Source organism: Periplaneta americana, chromosome 2, assembly GCF_040183065.1.
Source record: "Periplaneta americana isolate PAMFEO1 chromosome 2, P.americana_PAMFEO1_priV1, whole genome shotgun sequence".
Taxonomy (NCBI): domain Eukaryota; kingdom Metazoa; phylum Arthropoda; class Insecta; order Blattodea; family Blattidae; genus Periplaneta; species Periplaneta americana.
Window position 1 is genome coordinate 17,535,469 of NC_091118.1, and position 23,969 is coordinate 17,559,437.

At 35.0% G+C, this 23,969-nt stretch overlaps 1 protein-coding gene across 1 annotated transcript in view; it reads left to right on the top strand.

Moving 5' to 3' along the window:
• The window catches only part of Ldsdh1 (Lipid droplet subset dehydrogenase 1), a 219,110-nt gene that overhangs the window by 36,574 nt on the left and 158,567 nt on the right, over positions 1-23,969 (top strand). Inside the window, exon 2 of the mRNA XM_069846613.1 lies at positions 10,302-10,403. Within this exon, the coding sequence (XP_069702714.1) occupies positions 10,339-10,403 (65 nt within the window). The 5' untranslated portion in view covers positions 10,302-10,338. The remainder of the gene's footprint in view (positions 1-10,301; positions 10,404-23,969) is intronic.

A 23,969-nucleotide genomic window follows, 5' to 3' on the forward strand; every position in this document is an offset into this window, starting at 1 on the left:
ACCTAGTAAAGTGATTTGTTTGTATATTACGCCAGTAGCATCGAACTCCAGTCGTGGAAGGGAGTAGCAAACGGCGTCGATCCAGAGGTATAGGCAAGTTAATATTAAAAATGTTAGTAAAAATAAAATGATGTCCCTGTACAATAAGACTTCATTAAGATGTGTCAGCTTACATCAGGGATGATACGATATTAGCTCCCAATCACGGTAGAAGAGCTCGATCTTGATCACGGGCGCATAGCGCATCCACTGTAACGTAGACAACAGGGATGTACATGCACATGCAGCGAATAAAGGCAGCAATTATTACAATAACTTGCGTTACTAAATTTCTGGCTATGTAATAGGGCTAATTATTCAGTTATTTAATATACATGTACATATATAAACAAATCGCAAAGGGAAGGGTGTTTTAGGAACAAAAAGAGAAATAGGAAAAGTTAATTGTATGTAAACCATTTTCTTGTTAAAAGCAATTATTTATTATGTAAATACTTCACTTCATTGGTTAGGAGCAACTAATAGGGTCTACCTGCTCGACGTGTGTGATCTCTAAGTACACTCAGGAACAAAAAAAAAACCGGACACTTCTATATTTGCTTGTATTTTGTTGCCAATTATTTCAAAATGGAACAAAACCCATTTAAACAAAATAATGTTTCATTTAGCACCTTATACGACAACATTTGAAAAAAAATCTCTGATGAGACAATTTACAAAAAATTACAAAGGGCGTATAACTATGGCATCGTTTGGTCTAACTGTTTTTTTAATTTTATGGTGCCTCAAAAATTAAAAACTCTTTTTAGTAACGAGTATTAGCCCCTCTGGCTTGAATAACTGCATCCATACGTCTTGGCATGCTCTCAATTTGGTTAGCAATGTCTTCTTGAGGAATAAGTTCCCATTCTTCGCCAAGTGCTCCCCTCAACTCTTGTAACGATTCTGGTCTCGGTTATCTATTCTTAACACGCCATCCCAGCATGTCCCACACGTGTTCAATGGGGTTCATGTCTGGACTCCTTGCTGGCCATGGAAGAACATGGATTCCCACTTCTTGGAGATAATCTCCGACCGCATGGGCAATATGCGGCCGTGCATTATCATGCATTAAAACAAAATTATCGCCTACAAATTGGCCAAATGGCACAACATGATCAGCCAGACATTCATTTATATACCTATCACCTGTTAGTCTTCCATTTTCAACAAAAATCAACTCTGTACGAACATCCGTACACACTCCTGCCCAAACCATCACTCCACCACCTCCATACGGCACATTTTCGGAAATGCAACACTGTGAAAATCGTTCTCCCCTCTCTCTCCAAACTCTTCCACGTCCATCAGGTGAGCACAGATTGAAACGGGACTCATCGGTGAACAGAACACAGCTCCACTGTCCATTTCTCTAATCCCTGTGATCATTTGCAAAACGCAGTCGTTCAACTCGATGCATCCTGAGAAGTCTGGGACCAGTTGCAGGTCTACTTGATATCAGTCCACTTGCTTTCAACCTCCTTCTAACTGTTTTGGCCGAAATTGGGCGTCCATGCATGTTAACAAATTGCTGGGCTACACTAGTAGCTGGCAGGTTGCGCTCCCTAAGAACTCTCAACACCATATACCTGTCTTCATTTGGATTTGTAGCTCTTGGACGACCCGAACCTGGTCTTCTGGTATATTCTAGGGTCTCTCTATACCGTTTTATGGCATCATGGGTTGTGCTTCTAGCCATATTCATAACATTTGCAATGTAACGTACACTGCGTCCATCATCGTAAAGGGCTACAGCTCGAGCCACATCTTCAAGTTGCATCTTGTTTTAAGACAAATGTTACAACCCCACTTAAATTCAGAAAATGTAAAAATAAAGAAATAACGAATGATAACGATAATGAAGCACAAAATGGTTGAGACAAAATTCATATAGCTGAGACTCCGAAAGCAAAATTGGAATATTTGGTTGTAATGGCTTGTTTATGAAACAAAAAACAATCAACAATGTATACACGTCTCCATAACAACAGATGGCTACCATAATATTGTATGAGAAGATAATGTTTTGCAAAATACCAGCAAATATTAAAGTGTCCGGTTTTTTTGTCCCTGAGTGTATTTTTGAGTATCTGTTGAAAAAATAATGACAATATTGATTGTATGATTGTGAAAATGTAGTCCTTACTCTCCAGTCGTGATTATGTATTGAGTTTTCTTAAAGTGATTTGTGAGATGCACGTAACACAAAAAAAAAAAAAATTGATTAAATTAAGATATTGAGAGCCATCGTAATTTTGGGGTCAATCATTTAAGGGGATATGTATGACTTTTAAAACTTCCACACTTTTCAGCCAAAAATTTGTGAAATTTAAACTATATAAACAGATCTATAATAATATCAGTACAAAATTTGGTGCAATTAGGTCTAATAGTTTTGAAATTATATTTTTAAGTATATTTTATATTGACGTTACTAAAAAAAAGCTCCTTGCATCAAAGTTTTCAAAATGTTTAGTTCATATTTGCTCAAAATCTTGAAAATAGTTATTGGAATAAAAGTGAATTGGCTTTTTGAGCTTAGTAATAGTATAAGTTAAAGTGCAATCAAAGATAAAATATTATTTCTAATTTTTTATTTTATTTTATTAGGTTATTTTACGACGCTTTATCAACAGCTTAGGTTATTTAGCGTCTGAATGAGATGAAGGTGATAATGCCGGTGAAATGAGTCCGGGGTCCAACACCGAAAGTTACCCAGCATTTGCTCATATTGGGTTGAGGGAAAACCCCGGAAAAAACCTCAACCAGGCAACTTGCCCCGACCGGGAATCGAACCCGGGCCACCTGGTTTCACGGCTAGACGCTCTAACCGTTACTCCACAGGTGTGGATTTCTAAATTAAAGAAACACGTAGTCTAATAAAAGTAAATATCCAGAAACAAGTAACAAATAAAACATCAACATTACATTTAAAATAAAGAAATAAAAGGAATTTAGATATAATCTACTGACCCAAATGTAAATTAATTTATCTTCGATGTCAATTCCGAAATGAATTTATTTCTCTCTTCTCCTGAATAATGCCTATATTTTTTTTTATGCTCGACCATGCCGAAATGTAGTAATTATACACCTGGTAGCAGACCTTTAATGCATGTCATTAAAGTACACCTACTCATTAAAGGTCAGGTCTTTCAGCCAATGACGACTCAGGCTACAACTGTTCAGCCAATGACACGTCAGCTTTCTACCGTTATAAAACCGCAAGTATCGATTATTCTCGGATATGCAATCGAAAGAGAATTAGCGAAAAGTCACGGAGGCTGGAAATCCAATACTGTCGCAGAAGGTTATGTTCTGTTACTATAATAATTTGCGTTAATTGTAAATAATATTCAAATAAATTCAATTTGTCATCTCGTTTTTCAATGTCTAATTTAATTTCAATGTTATCTCTGTAGGTTCTTATGGCCTAGCAAGGTCAATGTGAACATCTGTTCCTCGGAAAAAATCAATACTTTCGCGTCTGCGCACATCTCACAACATACGGGACATTCGTCAAGGCCAGATACAAAGAAAATTAATAATATCAAGTTAGAAATATAGTCGAGCAAAAAAGTCGTATGAAACTCGCCTATAATGGTAATTAAGAAGCTCGTATGAAAATTATGAAACTCGCTTGCGCTCGTTTCATAAATATCCATACTCGCTTCTTAATTACCTTCATTATAGGCCCGTTGCATAATGTACTATTTTAATGTTGAGTCTCATAATGCCGTTTTATGTTGCTTTTTTTGCAAATGATATTTTTTTTACACAAAGACTGGACTTCATCACCATGTTCGAAGCATAAATATTGTATCTTCCACTCTTCCTTGAAACTTTATTGTATGAGCGCTTCCTTTCCGTCATGATGCGCTGTGTTCTAAGATCTGTACATCCTTCAGCAATGTTTACAGGTAAAAGAGCTCCGCGCGCGCGCAGCGGGCAGAAAATAGCTCTCGCCCGCAAATATTAGTCACCATCGCAAGACTGGCTTACATGTTACACGCAATGATAATATGGATTTCCTCAAAGCCTCTCTCACTATTTTTTCCTTCATTCAGACTAGCTGCAGATCTAATTATGCAGGCCTAACTAAGTGTAGCATTTAATCTGGAAACAGTTCCGTCGTGTACAAGTGTTTGTACAGGGACATCATTTTATTTTTACTTCAATTTTTATTGTACCTGAGTTTTTTTAATGTACTTCACTCCCACCCCTTGTACTAAGGAAGTTCCAACTCCACACAGAACCAAGACCGCAGATAGTAAGCAGTACTGAGTTACTGAGTATAGTACGTTCCAGAAACATGTTCGCGTTTTCCAGTGACGAAAGAGCTTTCAATATTGAATCATATTTTCGCACAGGTACTGTCCGTTTGCCTACGTCGCATCCCGATTTCCCCCACCTGCTTCTGCTCGCCCCTCTGTAAAAGTTGGGCTGTCTTACCTCTTTTCTGAAAACATTAATTTCTCTTAGGAATTGGGCGTTTACGTAATATTATACAGCTGTTTAATTTAACTTAAATAAAAGGGCCTCGTTAAGTAATTAACTGTCACGTGATTTCCTCCCTTTCTACAATCATGCGGCATAACCACTTGGACGGACAGTAGATAGCATGTCTGAGTAATTTTATATTTTCGGGTCGGGCAGAAGTGAAGATTGAATTCACAGTACGTAGAGTAGATAAAGAATTATTTCAACATGAGTTACTAGTACGAAGGACGAAACTGGCAATTGGAATTAGATGCAATAGTCTATAGTGCGATAATATGCACAAAAGAACTGAAGCCTGTATCGAAATGAACGGCCACCATTTTCAAAATTATGTTTAAATATTCATATTATGATTATTTTTCAATTTAACTTCTTTCTCTATATTGTACGCTAATGTGCTGTAGACAATATAATATACACCGCATAATGAATACGTTCGCATGGATAACTCACTTCGTTAGTAAAAACACTTATTCTTAATACAGTACTGTACTTTGATTAAAGAAAAACCTAATGAAAATTATCAAACTCAAAATCGCGATATTTCCTACTTTACGTAAATGGATGAACTACTTTTCTTCCTTCCTATACCTAGTAGAGTGATTTGTGTTTTACGCCAGTATCATCGAACTCCAGTCTTGGAGGGAGGAAGCAAGCGGTGTTTCCTGTTCTCTAAAGGTATAGACAGGTTAATATTAAAAATGTTAGTAAAAATAAAATGATGTCCCTGTATAAACCTCCATGTGAAGGTCAATATTCCGCAACTATAATCAGCTGGCAGGTGTGTGAACGCTGAGAGCCTGAGGGCAGACCTAAATCTCTTGTGTAACGGGGAACAATGCTGTGGTCCGGTGCTCCCAAAAACTTCAGTTTGCTTCCTGTTCTGTTTTTATAGAGTAATGGAAGGCAATGATATTCTTATTGAATTTGTTATTCCCAAGAAACTATTCCGATTAATTAAAATGTGTCTGAGTGAAACTTACAACTGAGTCCGTATAGGCCATTTTCTATCTGATGTTTTTCCAATTCACTGCGGGCTAAAGCAGGGAGATGCACTATCACCTTTACTTTTTAACTTTTCTCTAGAGTATGCCATTAGGAAAGTTCAGGATAATAGACAGGGTTTGGAATTGAACGGGTTACATCAGCTTCTTGTCTATGCGGGTGACGTGAATATGCTAGGAGAAAATCCACAAACGATTAGGGAAAACGCGGAAATTTTAGTTTAAGTAAGTAAAGCGATAGGGTTGGAAGTAAATCCCAAAACGACTAAGTATATGATTATATCTCGTGACCAGAATATTGTACGAAATGGAACTATAAAAATTGGAGATTTATCTTTCGAAGAGGTGGAAAAATTCAAATGTCTTAGAGCAACAGTAACAAATATAAATGACACTCGGGAGGAAATTAAACGCAGAATAAATATGGGAAATGCGTGTTATTATTCGGTTGAGAAGCTTTTGTCATCTAGTCTTCTGTCAAAAAATTTGAAAGTTAGAATTTATAAAACAGTTATCTTACCGGTTGTTCTGTATGGTTGTGAAACTTGGACTCTCACTTTGAGAGAGGAACAGAGATTAAGGGTGTTTGAGAATAAGGTTCTTAGGAAAATATTTGGGGCTAAGAGGGATGAAGTTACAGGAGAATGGAGAAAGTTACACAACGCAGAACTGCACGCATTGTATACTTCAACTGACATAATTAGGAACATAAAATCCAGACGTTTGAGATGGGCAGGACATGTAGCACGTATGGGCGAATCCAGAAATGCATATAGACTGTTAGTTGGGAGGCCGGAGGGAAAAAGACCTTTGGGGAGGCCGAGACGTAGGTGGGAAGATAATATTAAAATGGATTTGAGGGAGGTGGGGTGTGATGATAGAGACTGGATTAATCTTGCTCAGGATAGGGACCAATGGCGGGCTTATGTGAGGGCGGCAATGAACCTGCGGGTTCCTTAAAAGCCAGTAAGTAAGTAAGTAATGGAAGGCAATGATAGCCATGCACTACTGCTGGTTTACAAGTTAAATCACTCACTATGATATTCTAGATTATGTAAACTAAAGGATACACCCAACATTACATAGTTGTCGGTAAGACAGAATTTAAAGAATTAAAAGACATTTTAAATTTTATCATATCATCATCATCATCATCATCATCATCATCATTTTCCAAACATGTATTAGGCCGTGATGTTTGTTACGGAATCGATCCATCTTGACATCCTATTGACCTCTTTCCTGGTTTTCTCTAACGGAGTAACATTTCTAGGATTCTACTGTTATTCATTCTGTTGACAAGGTTTATGTATTTTTATGAAAAAATATATATTTTTCTAAATTATAGACATCAGCTCAAAGAATTTGAGTGACCACAAGGGTCCTGAATACAATAAACATGTACAGTGTAATAATAATAATAATAATAATAATAATAATAATAATAATAATAATGTTTTATTTTCGCTGGCAGAGTTAAGGCCATAAGGCCTTCTCTTCCACTCAACCAGCCTTAATCAATACAATACATAAATTTAAATTACAAATATTTACACTACACTTAAAAGGTTCTCCAGCAATATTCTTCACTACACATTTATTTAAATTTAGATAAATCTATAAGATAAAGTAGTAACTTAATTTATGAGCTAATTTAATTCAATGAATTATAATTAATTTAATATTTGAGATAGCTAGTAAAATGATGAAAATTAATTTAATATAAGCTTACTAGGACTATGTTACAGGGAGAATATATATATTTCTATTTCTATAATGAGAATATTAATGTAATTGTCATTAGAGGTTTTGTAAATCTATTTAGAGAAATTAATGATAATAATAATAAGAATGGACAGATGTTAGTTTCATTATAAGTAACAAATATTAATCAGCAATTAATTTGTTAAGTAAGAATTTATGTAATTTTGGCCTAAATGAAGTTATTGTCCAACAACCCCTTACATCACTCGGTAGCGAGTTCCAATTTCTAGCAACTGAAACTGTATAAGATGAAGAATATAAAGATGTCTTGTGGTAGGGTATAATGAGTAAATTGTTATGATGAGATCTTGTACTTAGGTGATGATATGCGGATAAATTCTGAAAACGAGAAGCCAAATAGATTGGGGTAGCGGTGCGCAGAATTTGAAATAAGAGAACAAGAGAATGCAGGGCTCGTCGATCGCTTAGCCTTAGCCAAGACAGAGTTTGTTTGTAATGTGATACATTAAAGAAATGAAAGTTAATTGTTGAAGGCAAATATAAGTGGACTAGCCGTACCCGTGCGCTCCGCTGCACCCGTTAGAAATAAATATAAAGTAATTACATAATTAAAATAGGACATTTTATCCAGGGAACATTCGTGTTTGATAGAAGGATAAATCGTTTAATATGTTACTTAATTTAAATTGTATTAAAAAAATTAAAATGCGATCATTTTGATTCAGTCATAAAAATTATTTTAGGAAATGCAGGAAACGAATGTCTATCAAGTTTTCTGTGCTTAAGAAGCTATTTTAATCTTACCTGTCCTCAATTCATTCAGAAGTTACTGTAATAACATTATAGCATTATGTCCATCTAGAGAAACTGCACTTTCCAATGGTGAATTAATAATTAATTATACAAATCCGATAATTTAGCTTCCGATATTACTTCATACAAACACAGAAACATCCTCTGTAGGCTATGTTTCATAGCTTTCGAGTGTTGTTGTCCAACGCCCCTTATAGACGAAGTCATTTGTTTTTTATTTCATTACACCGCCTTAGATGGCGTTGTTATTGTAATTTTGAAACTCATTTATCTCATTAAATATCAGTCCTATCAAAATTTTGCATGGAATAAAACTTATCGGAAATAATTTTAAAGAAACTTTTGTTATGTAATATTTTTCATGAAAATTAATAATAAGGGAGATATTTCGATTTATTTAATTCAAGCCCTCTTATAACCCTCCCTTTTAAATAAAATATTTTGAATGCCATATAGCCTAAATTCTAAGTTACAACGAACTTAATTTATATTCCAATTTTCATATAAATCGATTCAGCCATTATCACGTGAAAAGGTAACAAACATCCAGACAGACAGACATACAAACAAAAATTTCAAAAAAGCGATTTTCGGTTTCAGGGCGGTTAATTATATATGTTAGGATCAATTATTTTTGGAAAATCAGAAATTACCAGAAAAATTTCGGCTACAGATTTATTACTAATATAGATTAATTGAAATAGAGATGACGATGTAATATTTGAAGAGAATCCTTGATAATATTTATAAGAATAGATATTACATAATCAAAAGGAATGTGAATTTCCTTAAGATAATTCCATGTGAATTTTGTAATATAACCTCTACTGCTAAACAGCGAACCAATGACAGACCATTGTTTAAGAGGGACGTTGTACTTTTGAGAAAGATATACGACAGACAAGGTTCATACATAGACTTCTTCTCAATATCAACTTCGGTGGCCTGATTTAGGTTTCTTTCGAAACGGATAGTAGGGTCAAGAACAAGAGCCCGTTTTAAGCGTCCGTTAATAGCAACAATGTCTGCCCGTCTAAAAGAACCATCTGATGATACACAATGTACTTCCTCATGAATCTCCCAATTTAAAGTTTTTAACGTTGTCGCCAAAGCATATCGTACACGATAAAGTCTAGCATTGAATAATTTCGAGGGAAAAATTGTTCCGGAGCCGGGTATCGAACCCGGGACCTTTGTTTAACGTACCAACGCTCTACCACTGAGCTACCCGAGAACTCTAACCGACACCGATCCAATTTTTCCCTCTATATCCACAGACCTCAAAGTGGGCTGACAACCGTCAAGCAACCAACTTCGAGTGCACACTAACTCCGTGTGACTTAAATTGTTGTTTTCTGTTAACGAACAGTGACGTGTATTATGCAAATCAAGATTTCAGGTATAAATCCGAATAATTTCGAGGGAAAAATTGTTCCGGATCGGTGTCGGTTAGAGTTCCCGGGTAGCTCAGTGGTAGAGCGTTGGTACGTTAAACCAAAGGTCCCGGGTTCGATACCCTGCTCCGGAACAATTTTTCCCTCGAAATTTTTACGGGGAGTTATACCTGAAATCTTGATTTGCAAGTCTAGCATTGATCAGCAGCTCGCCTTTGGGGCATTGTCCAAGCTTCTGGTGTTCGTAATATAAATATTGAGCAGTAAAATGGCGCCTCCACAACTATAAAGTGCACATATTTAGACATAATTGATATAAGTCATGTCGGAAAACAAATGAAAACCTGAACTCATGGCTTGCTTATATTTTGGTGAATCTCATTTATTTCATTCATTCGATGCTCATTTGCTATATAAAAAGTTGAAAGTAGCTTACCTACATTCTTATTGTTGTTATCTTGTATTTGCGTAATTTTAATAAGTTTTCTTAATATATCGAAATTACAATAACAATTACAAATATAATTTCTTATTGTGAAATACTGATAAATTCCAAATCTAAAAAAAGATTAGTTAAAATGAAGTTGTAATGTAATCCAGATATTTTTTCAGAATTAACTCATTTTGACACCGCCATGTTTTCTAGTCCCCGAAAAACGAAATAAATATTTACAGGGATTTGTAACGAACGTCAGTGTGCTTCCAACTGTTTAGTAAAATTCCATGAGTGCCAAAATTGTGCTGAATATGATGAAAACGTACTCTTTTGATTAATTATGAACATTATTTTGAGCTTCGTTTTCTAATTTCTGTAATCTGATTTCAGACTGTTCCTTCGGAGGCTTGTGTTAACCTGAGACGCAATGGTGACCATTTCAAGCTCCAACGGCTCTTCCACTGCGTCTTCAATAGGGGGGAACTACATCAGGTAAGCAGCTCAGACGAGGGTTTTTATACACGCAGAATATTGATTTATATGGAGGAACTCAGGATGACTCAGCACTTATTGTACACTCTACTAACACACAGTCTAGAATATATACAGTCACGAAGCTTGAGTTTATGAGGGTACTAGGAACAATAGACTGTGCAGGTACTATTTCGCATTGTCTGTGATGAGGCGATAGTAGAGATCCTAGTGGTTAGCAACTATCAATTGATGCATATTTACTACGTATTGAGCTTCATGACTGTATATACAGACGTGGACAAATTATTAGAAAAATTGAAGATTTTTATTATATATTTTTACAAAATATGATTCTTTAATTTAGACTACAGTTGACATTTTTGCGTATTTCCAAATTATTAGCAAAATTGTAGATTTGTATTGTATATTTTTAGAAAATTTAACTCTTCAGTTTGGACTACATTTGATATTTTTGCATATTTACATATTATTAGGAAAACTGAAGGTTTTTATTACATATTTTTACAAAATTCGATTCTTCAATTTGGAATACAGTTGACATTTTGGATTTTTCAAAATTATTAGCAAAACTGAAGATTTTTATTTTATAGTTTCACAAAATTTGACTCTTCAATTTAGACTGTAGTTGATATTTTTGCCAATTTACAAATTATTAATAAAAATTGAAGATTTTTATTATATATTTTTACAATATTTAACTCTTTAATTTAAACTACAGCTGACATTTTTGCATATTTCTCTCTACTGTAATGACAGAAATATGCAAAATTGTTAACTGTAGTCTAAATTGAAAAATCAAATTTTGTAAACAGAATTATCATAAAAATCGTCAATTTTGTTAATAATTTGTCCACGTCTGTACTGTGCCGATAGACTGCGCTAAGACACTATGTACCCAAAGTGCATAAAAAGATCGAAGAAATGCTGATTAATAATTATGATAATAAAATACAGAGATATTGACGGAATGATGTCGATTAGAGTCCTGCAAAAACCGGTTGAAAATCGAAGGAACTTACATAGCGCTACTGAACGCCTGGCTTTATAGGCAGTATGCGAAGTACATCTGCTTGCGTACTGCCTGAGTATTCGGTTTAACGTGTATTCGAGTTGATCCGATCTCTCTGTGGGTGGACGGCTCTGGCGTATAAAATGAAGATCACAGTGAACCATCCAGATATTATAGCTGCGGATCATCAAGAGGAACAAACAGCATGCAGCGTGAAACTACAGACGTTGTAAAGCGTAAATTGCAGAAAAAAATTTCGGTATCCACAAATTACCAAGGTTATAATTTTTGCTTACACTAGAAAACTGAATTATAATATTACAATAATGACACACTTAAAAAACAGTAAACTCGATCAATAGTAAAACTAAAACAAAAATAACTTTATATCTTCTGAAACCTACTACAGCCAATGTTTTTAGTATGTTTACTATGACTAGAGAATTAAACGTAATATAGGTATTCCATTCATTTAAGTGAACTTTATCGCCCCGTACAATCTGCAGGGTTATTTCACTTCTACCCTGTATATGAATAGCTACTGTTTTGGAGAAATGCATTTAGAGTTAATAATTATTTAATTTTATGTTCTGTGATTAATTATAATTCTATTTTGGATTTATTTACTTATTATATCTCACATTATACATTATGCTCATTTCATTTTCTACATACTAAATTGATGGAAAGATAACCAAACAACTCTAGCCTCTCCAGCAACACTTGTGAAAAGAATATTGGCCATTCCATGAATAAGTGTTTCCACCGAGCGTAACTTTAGACTAGTATAAGATATTTATTAATACATAAACACAAGAAGTCAACTCTGATCATGTAGTCTATGAGAATAGGCCCTAATAATAATTGTGAACATCAAATAGTTGATATTAGCACGTGTGTAATAAAATAGTTCTTTGAATGACACTTGTTTTCTCTGAAGTAGATCTTTTCTGTACAGAATGATTTGTTTCTAAACCTTGCTATTCTTTTGTTATTCGTAGTTTAGAAATGTGTAAATTATACTTATTTTGTACAGAACAACAACCATTGGGAGCCAAAGTAATCGTATTGTTGAAAATAACATTACTGTTTATCTTTTTAAATTGGTTTCTTAATAAGTAATATTACAACTGATCAGAATAATTAAAAAGCATGCAACTATTGTTTTAGAGGTAGGCCTATACATTTTTTTTAGTTTAAAGTACAAACGTCATAATGGACTTATGTACTTATTTCCTATTTTGTTTTATAATGAATTGTAATTATATTTTTGAATATGTTTACATTATGATATTTCACATTATACATTACGCCTATTTTCTTCGATGTCACTGTGACCATTGTTCATTTATTTGTTACTAGTCAAATTACTGCAAGTTCGAAATACAAAAATAAATGTATTAAAGTGTCAAATTATTTGTATTCCTATTTGAAGCAAACATATTTTTGTAATTAAACAAAATAAATATCCTTCAATATTATTACTCTGTTTGTATAGCCTACTGAGAAAATGTTAAAGAGATATTATATGATGAAATGTACCTGGTGTTATTTGGAGATCGTATTTTCTTCCTCCTTACCATTTCTTTCTACGTGAGATTTGTGTTCTAAACAATTCGCGATCTTACATGAACTTATGTAATATCGATCATTGGGTTATACAAATCGAACAAGATTCAGTCAATATGTGACGAGAAAGAGTTACGACGTAATCAAATGATGAAGTTATGACGTATACTGTTTAACACTGGTATAGAAAAACGCCAGCTATATAGCGTTTATTGGTAAGAAAAATATACATGGCTTGTGCACGTCTTGTTCTGTGAAAAACTGTAACATTGTTTAACATATCTATAACCAACTTTCATTAGTAAAACTCTAAAAGTTTAAAATATAAACGATACTTATAAAGTTACTGCAAGTTCAGAATAATAAAGAAAATATATGTGTTATAGTGTCGAATGAACTGTAAGAATACTTGCAAACACTTTTTTTTTCAATAAGACAACGTAAATTTCCTTGTTACTCCTACTCGAAAAACGTTAGTTTTATGTAAATCCGCCTGATGTTCTGTTTACTCTGCAATACATCAGGCGTAATCGCTCGACAACCGAGTTATTCGGCCCGATGTTCATCGTAGCCGGTTGAGCTCCCGACCGGTCGAATCTAAACCGGTTGTGTGCGCAGTTTTGCAGGTCTCTAATGTCGATGACTATATTGGGAAAACTGGTAAATACAAAAATAAGGGGACGAAAGGCAGAGAAAGGGAATAGAAGGAAAAAAAGAGGAATATAAGGAGAGGAAGGGTAAGCCAAAGAGAACAAGGGGAAGACAAGAAACTGAAAATAGGAGAAGACAAGTAGAACAAGAAAAAGACAAGGACAAATTAAAGACAATAAGAAGAGGAAGACAAGGAGAACAAGGGAAAAAGGAAAGCCATGGAAATAGGAGAACAAGAGGATGGTAAGAAGGACAAGGACATGACAAGGGGGACAAGGAGAATACAAGAGGAACAAGGGGATGAAAAGGAGAGCGTAGGGATGACAAGAAGAACAATGAGAAGAAGTGGAATAGGCTATAAGGAGAACAAGGAAAGGACAAAAACAAAGTGATGACAAGGAGAATAAGAAAAATATGAGGGTAAGAAGGTGAATATAAGGAGATACCATGAATGTGTAATAGTACATTATGCAACGAGCCTATAATGGTAGTAATTAAGACGCGAGTATGTTTATGAAACGAGCGCGAGTTTCATAATTTTCATACGAGCGTCTTAATTACCATTATAGGCAAGTTTCATACGACTTTTTATGCTAGATCATATTTCTAACTTGAAATTATTCATAAGTATTCATGTTATGGTTATCTAAGTGAAGAGCGGAACTGACCTTCTAAATTGTGAGATGTGCGCAGACGCGAAAGTATTGATTTTTTCCGAGGGACGAATGTCATTGACCTTGATATAATCTAGAGAATAGCATGAACATTAATATTGTTATAATCTGGAAATTGATTTAGAATTGATAAACGAGATGACAAATTGAATTTATTTGAATATTATTTACAATTAATGCTAATTATTATAGTAACAGAACATAACCTTCTGCGACAGTATTGGATTTCCAGCCTCCGTGACGTTTTGCTAATTGTCTTTCGATTGCATATCCGAGAATAATCGATACTTGCGGTTTTATAATGGTACAATGATGATTTCTCATTGACTGAACAACTGAACTATAATGAATAGGTGTACTTTAATGAGGTCCATTAAAGGGCTGCTACCAGGTGTATAATTATTACATTTCGGCATGGTCGAGCATAAAATATTATATACAACGTGAGAGTAAATAGATTAATTTCTCTCATTGAAATTATCCCCCTTGAGCTATGTGTCCCGTCGGTCGTTGAACTTTCCACTCATGAATAAAATCATGCTTTACTCTCTTGTACCATAAATTTCTTGCAAGATATAATTTGGAACAGTCGAGTTACCAACGCTGTTTATTGAGAATAAGGCTGTTTGCTATTGCCGAGGCATACTGTTGTTTTTGTGGTTGTTTTATAATGATAGCTTTGAACATTACTGTAGGCTAACTGGAATAGAAAAATAAATAATAGAACTATCTGAACCTAAACAGAGGTTACTATCGCAACATAAAATAAAAGGCGATCGGCCTTGGCAAAAATTACACGTGAAATGCAAATGTTAGAAGTGAATGTTAAAAAAATGTCCTATTTACGGTGCCAATAAAGAGTTACAACAAAAGTTAATAAATCACGATGTTCTCTATTTTTATTCTCTCCAGCATTTGCTCTATTTCTAGTTCGACGTTTTGTTCTCATTTCATTGACAGGTAATCTGTCGCTTGCATTTCATCATTGTGAAGCATTTATTTTACATAATATGAACTCTATAACGAGATTAACATAAGAACCAACTCAGACATGCAATGCTGCGACCTACAAAAACAGAGCCTTGCGTGTGGAAAGGCTCGCAACTTCATATCGCAGCTTTCCCAGTCCTCGGGCTGTACAGATGACGCCCGTTCCTGTGTCGGACCCTGCAGATCTTTATTTCTTCTGTCAGGGGTGATAAACCATTATTTGCAGTTAATAAATATTTACTCAACTCAGTATATGCCCAATAATTCATACAGTTATAAAGGATGCGGCAAAACGTCTTCCCTAATTTAAAGTTTAAATAAAAAAAACAGATGGATCAAAATAAGGAAACTTTATTAAAATGAATGGTATCTTAACAGTGGGAATTTTTTTTTTTTTTTTAACGTGTCTCTCAAGTGGTGTCCTTCACTATCAATGCATTGTTGAATGCGACTTCGGAAATTCTGCATCACTCTAACTAGCATTTCTTGAGGAATAAGACCAATTTCTTACAGTATTGCATTTCTTAGGTCTGGCAAAGTCCTGCGATGTGCGAACACCTCAGCTTTAAGATGCGCTTATAGAAAAAAAATCGCAGGGTGCAAGGTCTGGTGATCGTGTTGGCCAGGGGACGTCGCCACGTGAAGAAATTAAGCGTCCGGGAAACATCTGAGCAGCGACAACAGAATTACCACTTACCAGAAACGATACCACAGCGTAAGCACGTTCTTCACCCGTCCATGGCATAGTTGGAATTCGTTACAGATTACAATTTGCACTAATTGTATGTTAATTCCGTGTATTCAAATGTCTTATTCAGTTCTTGTTGTTTTGCGCATGTCATTTGATATCGCTATGGCAACCATGTAAACCTAAATTTCCCACTGTATAGATACCATTCATATTAATACAGTTTCCTTATTTTGATCCATTTGTTCTTTATTTAAATTTTAAATTAGGGAGGATGTTTTACCGCACCCTTTAGTTATTTACAGTACAAGGATTGAAAGTGAGGTTTTAAGGATGTGTTAAGAGTAGAGTTGAACAACGATCGAGAAATCAAGAGTAACAGCTCCCGTAAAGCCGAAAACCCGCACGTCAATATTGCCTACATCGTTGACTGGTTAAGCGAACGTTCAAGACATCGGGAGTGGTCAACTCTCGAACGTCAAGCAGCCTTGAATCGTCACAGTTGTTTTATATTGAACTTTTATCTGTTTTGTTTAGATATATATAAACAATTAATAGCCTATTTGAAACATCATCTAAACCTTTCAGTGTATAATAATCCGTTCCCGAATATTTATTTAATTACTAGGCCCTTATTAAAAGGCTAGAATTTTTTTCCATACGTTTGAGATCAAGTATACAATCTCAAATAAAAAAATATATTAACGTTTTATTTAACGTTGTGTTTTATGTTTCTTAGAAATGCATATTTATTCGAGAATTTTTTTCTGTGTATACAGGGTGTTTCCGGTTTGGTGTTACAAACTTTCAGGGATGATAGGGAAGGACACATGTATCAATTTGAGATAAGGAACCCTGGTCCGGAAATGACTGAGTCGAAAGTTATAAGTAAAAATAATTATGTGGAAATGGAATTGTAATTTGGCACCACATGCCCTCCTTCCCTTAACCTTTGGAACAGTCGTGGAAAGATGGTATTGGCCGGATGTCTCCTACGTGGGTACTTGCACCAATACAATCTGTGAGCTTGTCTATTCTTCCCATTGGCTCATCCATATTCGAAAATCAGGTCTGCTTATTCCGCTCTCGTGTACTCCTCCATTTCACTAGGACTGATCGACTGGACACTGCAACTTGTACACATACACTGCTGTCTACAGACGTGCATATCAGGACCGACCATGAGATAGAATGAAAGATAGAGGGAATGCATTAATTTCTTAACTGAATGAAGTTTGTACAATGAATATTACATTTCCTTTGACAGTGCGTAAAATGAATAGCACTGCCTAAAGTGATTACTTACTCTTTTACGCACTAATGTTTTAAAGGCTCACTTAGGCACTGATAACAATGGGTGAAATGAAACTTTAAGCACTAACGTAGAAAATAGTAATATGCGTTACAAGAGCGGTATGTTGAAGTTTTCATGTTCGAGGAAAAGTTTGAAAAAGCGAAACGTAGTTCAGCTTTTTTAATTTCCGAGAATTGAAAGAAAACATACCGCTCGTGTATCGTACATTATTTTGTACGAAAATCGTTTATTACATACCTGAAAGACGAATTTCTAATTAGTTGCAATGAAATCTCCATGTTGGTTTCTGTTCAATGACGGCAGATTTGCAAAACAAAAATATCTATCTTCAACATTGTTGCTTTAAAATGTTTTTTGTGTTTACTATACTCCAGCAGGCCGCGATATACGTCTGTCTTTTTTTTCCCCCCAGTCTATAAATGCGAATTTAAAACAAACGGTAAGGTTATGTAATGATTTATTTTTCATTTTAATATTTTAACAATATTATTTATATAACATATTGCAGTAATAACATCGGCAAGTTTAATTTTGCAGGTCAAGGAGATGTTTAGAAATGGAAAATATGTATACGTGTATATATATATATATATATATATATATATATATATATATATTATAGGCTCTTTCATACCTTGCCCTGGATTTGTCGGGAACCAGAGAAGCACAGCCTTGTTCCCAAGCCTCTTCAACTTCAAGATCCACATCTCCTTTCGCTCAAAGTAGCCGCCATGATGAGTCTGGAATCTTGTTGATTTTTTCACGGCTTCCTTAATGTTACTTGCATCACGAATGCAGTAACTTTAGTGGAGTTGTAGAGTTTACTTAATTTTTTACAAATATTTAAAAACAATAATTAACAGTGCAATTTAGGTGAAATTGCAGTGGTAAGTTTCCAATTTATGTATAATTATTACTATATTGAACGTCTCTAAAAATAATATGTTAAAAGCCTAAAGCAGTAAAATCAATATGTCACTTAAGCGGTAAGAAGAGGGAAATTGTTATGTGTGTTACGTTGGGAATACTGAATGTGGAATTTTAGACTTTCCGCGGATTGGTTTTGTGCGGAAACCAAGCAAATACGCACGATCTCGCACAAACACTTTTTCGGATTCAGGAATGCCAGACACGAATATTTTTCGTTAAATCGTGATATATAGGCTACACTCAGGGACAAAAAAACCGGACACTTTAATATTTGCTGGTATTTTGCAAAACATTATCTTCTCATACAATATTATGGTAGCCATCTGTTGTTATGGAGACGTGTATACATTGTTGATTGTTTTTTGTTTTATAAACAAGCCATTACAACCAAATATTCCAATTTTGCTTTCGGAGTCTCAGCTATAACAATTTTGTCTCAACCATTTTGTGCTTCATTATCGTTATCATTCGATATTTCTTTATTTTTACATTGTCTGAGTTTAAGTGGGGTTGTAACATTTGTCTTAAAACAAGATGCGACCTGAAGATGTGGCTCGAGCTGTAGCCCTTTACGATGATGGACGCAGTGTACGTTACATTGCAAATGTTATGAATATGGCTAGAAGCACAACCCATGATGCCATAAAACGGTATAGAGAGACCCTAGAATATACCAGAAGACCAGGTTCGGGTCGTCCAAGAGCTACAAATCCAAATGAAGACAGGTATATGGTGTTGAGAGTTCTTAGGGAGCGCAACCTGCCAGCTACTAGTGTAGCCCAGCAATTTGTTAACATGCATGGACGCCCAATTTCGGCCAAAACAGTTAGAAGGAGGTTGAAAGCAAGTGGACTGATATCAAGTAGACCTGCAACTGGTCCCAGACTTCTCAGGATGCATCGAGTTGAACGACTGCGTTTTGCAAAGGATCACAGGGATTGGAGAAATGGACAGAGAAGCTGTGTTCTGGTCACCGATGAGTCCCGTTTCAATCTGTGCTCACCTGATGGACGTGAAAGAGTTTGGAGAAGGAGGGGAGAACGATTTTCACAGTGTTGCATTTCCGAAAATGTGCCATATGGATGTGGTGGAGTGATGGTTTGGGCAGGAGTGTGTACGGATGCTCGTACAGAGTTGGTTTTTGTTGAAAATGGAAGACTAACAGCTGATAGGTATATAAATGAATGTTTGGCTGATCATGTTGTGCCATTTGGCCAATTTTTAGGCGATAATTTTGTTTTAATGCATGATAATGCACGGCCGCATATTGCCCATGCGGTCGGAGAATCTCCAAGAAGTGGGAATCCATGTTCTTCCATGGCCAGCAAGGAGTCCAGACATGAACCCAATTGAACATGTGTGGGACATGCTGGGACGGCGTGTTAAGAATAGACGACCGAGACCAGAATCGTTACAAGAGTTGAGGCGAGCACTTGGCGAAGAATGGGAACTTATTTCTCAAGAAGACATTGCTAACCACATTGAGAGCATGCCAAGATGTATGGATGCAGTTATTCAAGCCAGAGGGGGTAATACCCGTTACTAAAAAGAGTTTTTAATGTTTAAGGCACCATAAAATGAAAAAACAGTTAGACCAAACGATGCCATAGTTATATGCCCTTTGTAATTTTTTGTAAATTTTCTCATCACAGATTTTTTTTTTAATGTTGTCGTATAAGGTGCTAAATGAAACATTATTTTGTTTAAATGGGTTTTGTTTCATTTTGAAATAATTGGCAACAAAATACAAGCAAATATAGAAGTGTCCGGGTTTTTTTTTTGTCCCTGAGTGTATTTTTTTGTAGCACAACGAGAAACAAAATTATATAAGAAGCTTCCAGACTAGTAATTGTAAATCAATTTGCTATGAGAGATTATCTTGTAACTACATAGTGAATCAAGTAGCTAAGATCCCCTGAAGCTTGCAACAAGCAACCGTAATAACAACTATAATCGTAATTACACGGTCAGGTTCCTTGCATTGTCCTTGAAGAAGATAAAGATGCATCTTTCTGTTTACGGTTGCCTGAATTGTTCATTCTGTACAAGTCGCTGTATCAACACAATTGAATCAGAGATGTCCCTCTTCGGAGACAACAAAGCGTTCTATTGTCTTTGTTATATTTCAAGGTTCCGCAGTTCCTACTTACAATGTTACTACTCAGCATTTGTGACACGTGATGTCCAACAAGTAATCAAGTGTAGGTCTTAAACTAACATATGAAGTCACACACACTTTATTGCTTTTTAATAGGCGATTTAACGACACCGTATTAATCATGCGGTTAATTACCGTCTGTCTTTAATTGGTGATACTCTCCCTGTCGCGCCTGTGGCTCAGTGATAACTTGCTGGTCTTCCATCCATGTGGTCCGGGTTCCTTTCGAGGTATCATTGCATTCATTAGACTTGTCTTTGTTATTGCTCGCTGCCAACATCAACAAAAGTCAACATAAACAAAGCAAAGTTTAATTGCATCCCTAACTCGGAAATGAGGAAGCGCTCTTGTCACGTTTAGGCAACAGTGAAACGGGGGGGATTGTAATAGCTTCATCACAATGTTGAATTGATAAGTCTATTATGTATATATAGCTACATGGTTTTAAACTATATAATAATTTATTTTATACAGCGCTTTCATTCCAAAACTTCCCAGTCTAAATAACTAATTATTTAAACTGAATTCAATTTAAACAAAAAAAAAAAAATGTCAATTTAGATATTGAAGGAGAAGTCTGAAGTCAGGCTTAATTGCATTTCAGAATTCACCCCCCATCCCTCAGCCTCCCCCACTTTGAAATTTCAAATGGCACTCCTATATTTTTATACTTAAATAATATGAAAGAGCATTCAATTGATTATACACCTCATTCGTTTTCGCATCTTTTCCTTTCTATCGTTGCCTGGCAACCTGTATTTCTGTATAAGCCCGCCATCGGTCCCTATCCTGAGCAAGATTAATCCAATCTGTATCATTATATCCCACCTCTATCAAATCCATTTTAATACCATCCTCCCATCTACGTCTCGGCCTCCCCAAAGGTCTTTTTCCCTCCGGCCTCCCAACTAACACTCTATATGCATTTCTGGATTCGCCCATACGTGCTACATGCGCTGTCCATCTCAAACGTCTGGATTTAGTGTTCCTAATTATGTCAGGTGAAGAATACAATGCGTGCAGTTCTGCGTTGTGTAACTGTCTCCATTTCCTTTTAGCCCAAATATTTTCTTAAGAACCTTATTCTCATACACCATTAATCTCTGTTCCTCTCTCAAAGTGAGAGTCCAAGTTTTACAACCATACAGAACAACCGGTAATATAACTGTTTTATAAATTCTAACTTTCAGATCTTTTGACAGCAGACTGATAAAAGCTTCTCAACCGAATAATAACAGGCATTTCCCATATTTATTGTGCGTTTAATTTCCTCCCGAGTATCATTTATATTTGTTACTTTTGCTCAAGATATTTGAATTTTTCCACCTCTTAGAAGGATAAATTTCCAATTTTTATATTTCCATTTCGTACAATATTCTGGTCACAAGACATAATCATATACTTTGTCTTTTCGGGATTTACTTCCAAACCTACTGCTTTACTTGCTTCTAGTAAAATTTCCGTGTTTTCCCAAATCGTTTGTGAATTTTCTCGTAACATATTCACGTCATCCGCATAGACAAGAAGCTGATGTAACATTATTATTATTATTATTATTATTATTATTATTATTATTATTATTGTTATTATTATTACTATTATTATTATTATTATTATTATTATTATTATTATTATTATTATTATTATTAAAAATTGGACAATTACTAATATTTTTCTCTTGAGTAGAAAACCTTGCAAAGCACAAAAATATATAAAACGTTTGGCTATTTTGAGAAAAAAAAATTTTAAACAGTGTTTTGATTGTCTTATAAAGTTCCATGTTTTTGCACATACGAGGTACGACTTCTTAGCCACCGAATAATAATAATAATAATAATAATAATAATAATAATAATAATAATAATAATAATAATATTTATTTGGATGTTTTAATATATTATGCAGTTAATTTACCTTTTTCAGTCGTATCACTTCTATAGATTGTTGAAGTCAGTGAAACCACTGCGAATCAGTGCCCAGACTACACTCGGAACAGCTGTAGTGACCCACGCTAATTTGCACGTAAGCCGTTTTGACATCAACTTGCTCCACTGTAGAATACTGACTTTTACTCTATTTATATTCTACAGTATTTTGTTCCCGGGAAAATAGTAATCTTTTACGAAAACACTCGTATTTTCTTCACTCATTTATAGGACTAGCATAGATTTATACTATAGCTTAACACTCTACTCATAAATATTCCACTAGCCCTGCAGAAGAAGCCGTGACTTCGTTATCGCTTAGGTCAAAGTGGAGGACAAAAATACAACATATCTGGTGTTGATGAACCCAAGGATAAAAGGCCTTGTTGACCTGGGGGTCGACACAAGGCTGAAGATCTGTACACATATCTTTAAAGACACGCTCTTTGCTGAAAGGTCACAGACAGCAAACATGACCCGATAAAACATAAGTAAATAAACGGTGCATGTGAATGGGATATACGCAATGTTTTTTTTTTCTGTCGTATTAATGAAGACTTTGTATGCAGAATGAATTTTTTTACCGTTTTTTTTTGTCGCACAAATTGTATAGGCTACGTAATTGAAAAGAAAACAATTGCCTATCGTTTTGATGCATTCTTTCCAACAAAAACATCTCCATGGAGACGCCTTATATTTAACTTATTTTCACATGAATACAACTATAATTTCGGTCCAGTAGGCTACTACGTTGCTATCCGAGAAAGACGATTGACATATTTACAGACCAGTTTTATCGCGTCTTAGTTATAGTCCGGGTCAACTTACTTCATACTCTAAGGGTGAAATCTAACCATTTCCCCCCCCCCCCATTACTACATATGCTAGTGGATTGTGGTGATTTTCTAGTTTGCAGGTTGAATTTTCTTTTACCAACTTCGTTTCGAATTTCGATACTGATAAATACTACAAATGGTAGTGATTTTGTAACTGGTATGTTGGCAGCTGAGACAAATGTTGTCGGTACTGGAGCTCCATGAAATTAAAATTGTACTAGATTTCTGAGCCGGTTACTGGAAGCTAATGAAAATTGAACATACTAATAATTAATTAATATCAATATTAATATTAATACATAATAGTTATTTTATGTATTGCGTTGTGGTTATAATTGAAGACTATAATCAGGTAAGTTTTCGGAGTTAGTATTAAACATTTCATGTCGTCAAACAAAATACATTTTTAGGTTAAGTCTCGTGAGTCAATTGTTTAGTCAAACCAGTGAATTTCATATTGCCACAGAAAATACCTAACATGTTGATCCCTTTCTCGTATAGTTTGCCTACGAAAATATGTTACTAATTATTTAATTATTTAGAATAACTTTCCAACATAAAGGTAAAGTACGGTAAGTAAATAAGTCATTCAGTATGTAGGATCGTGTGATATCTGGTAACAGTTGGCAACACTGACAAGACGGCAATATTGCTGTTTGGGAACTGTTCTTACCTGATCCTCACTATACTTATGGCTTTTATGCCCAATTGTATAAAACTCCCTGACTAAAGATCAACTTTGATCGTAGATCGAAAAGTGAACCGAGTTCAGACACTTCTTCTATTATATAAAACTTTTCTGCGATCAAATTACCTTG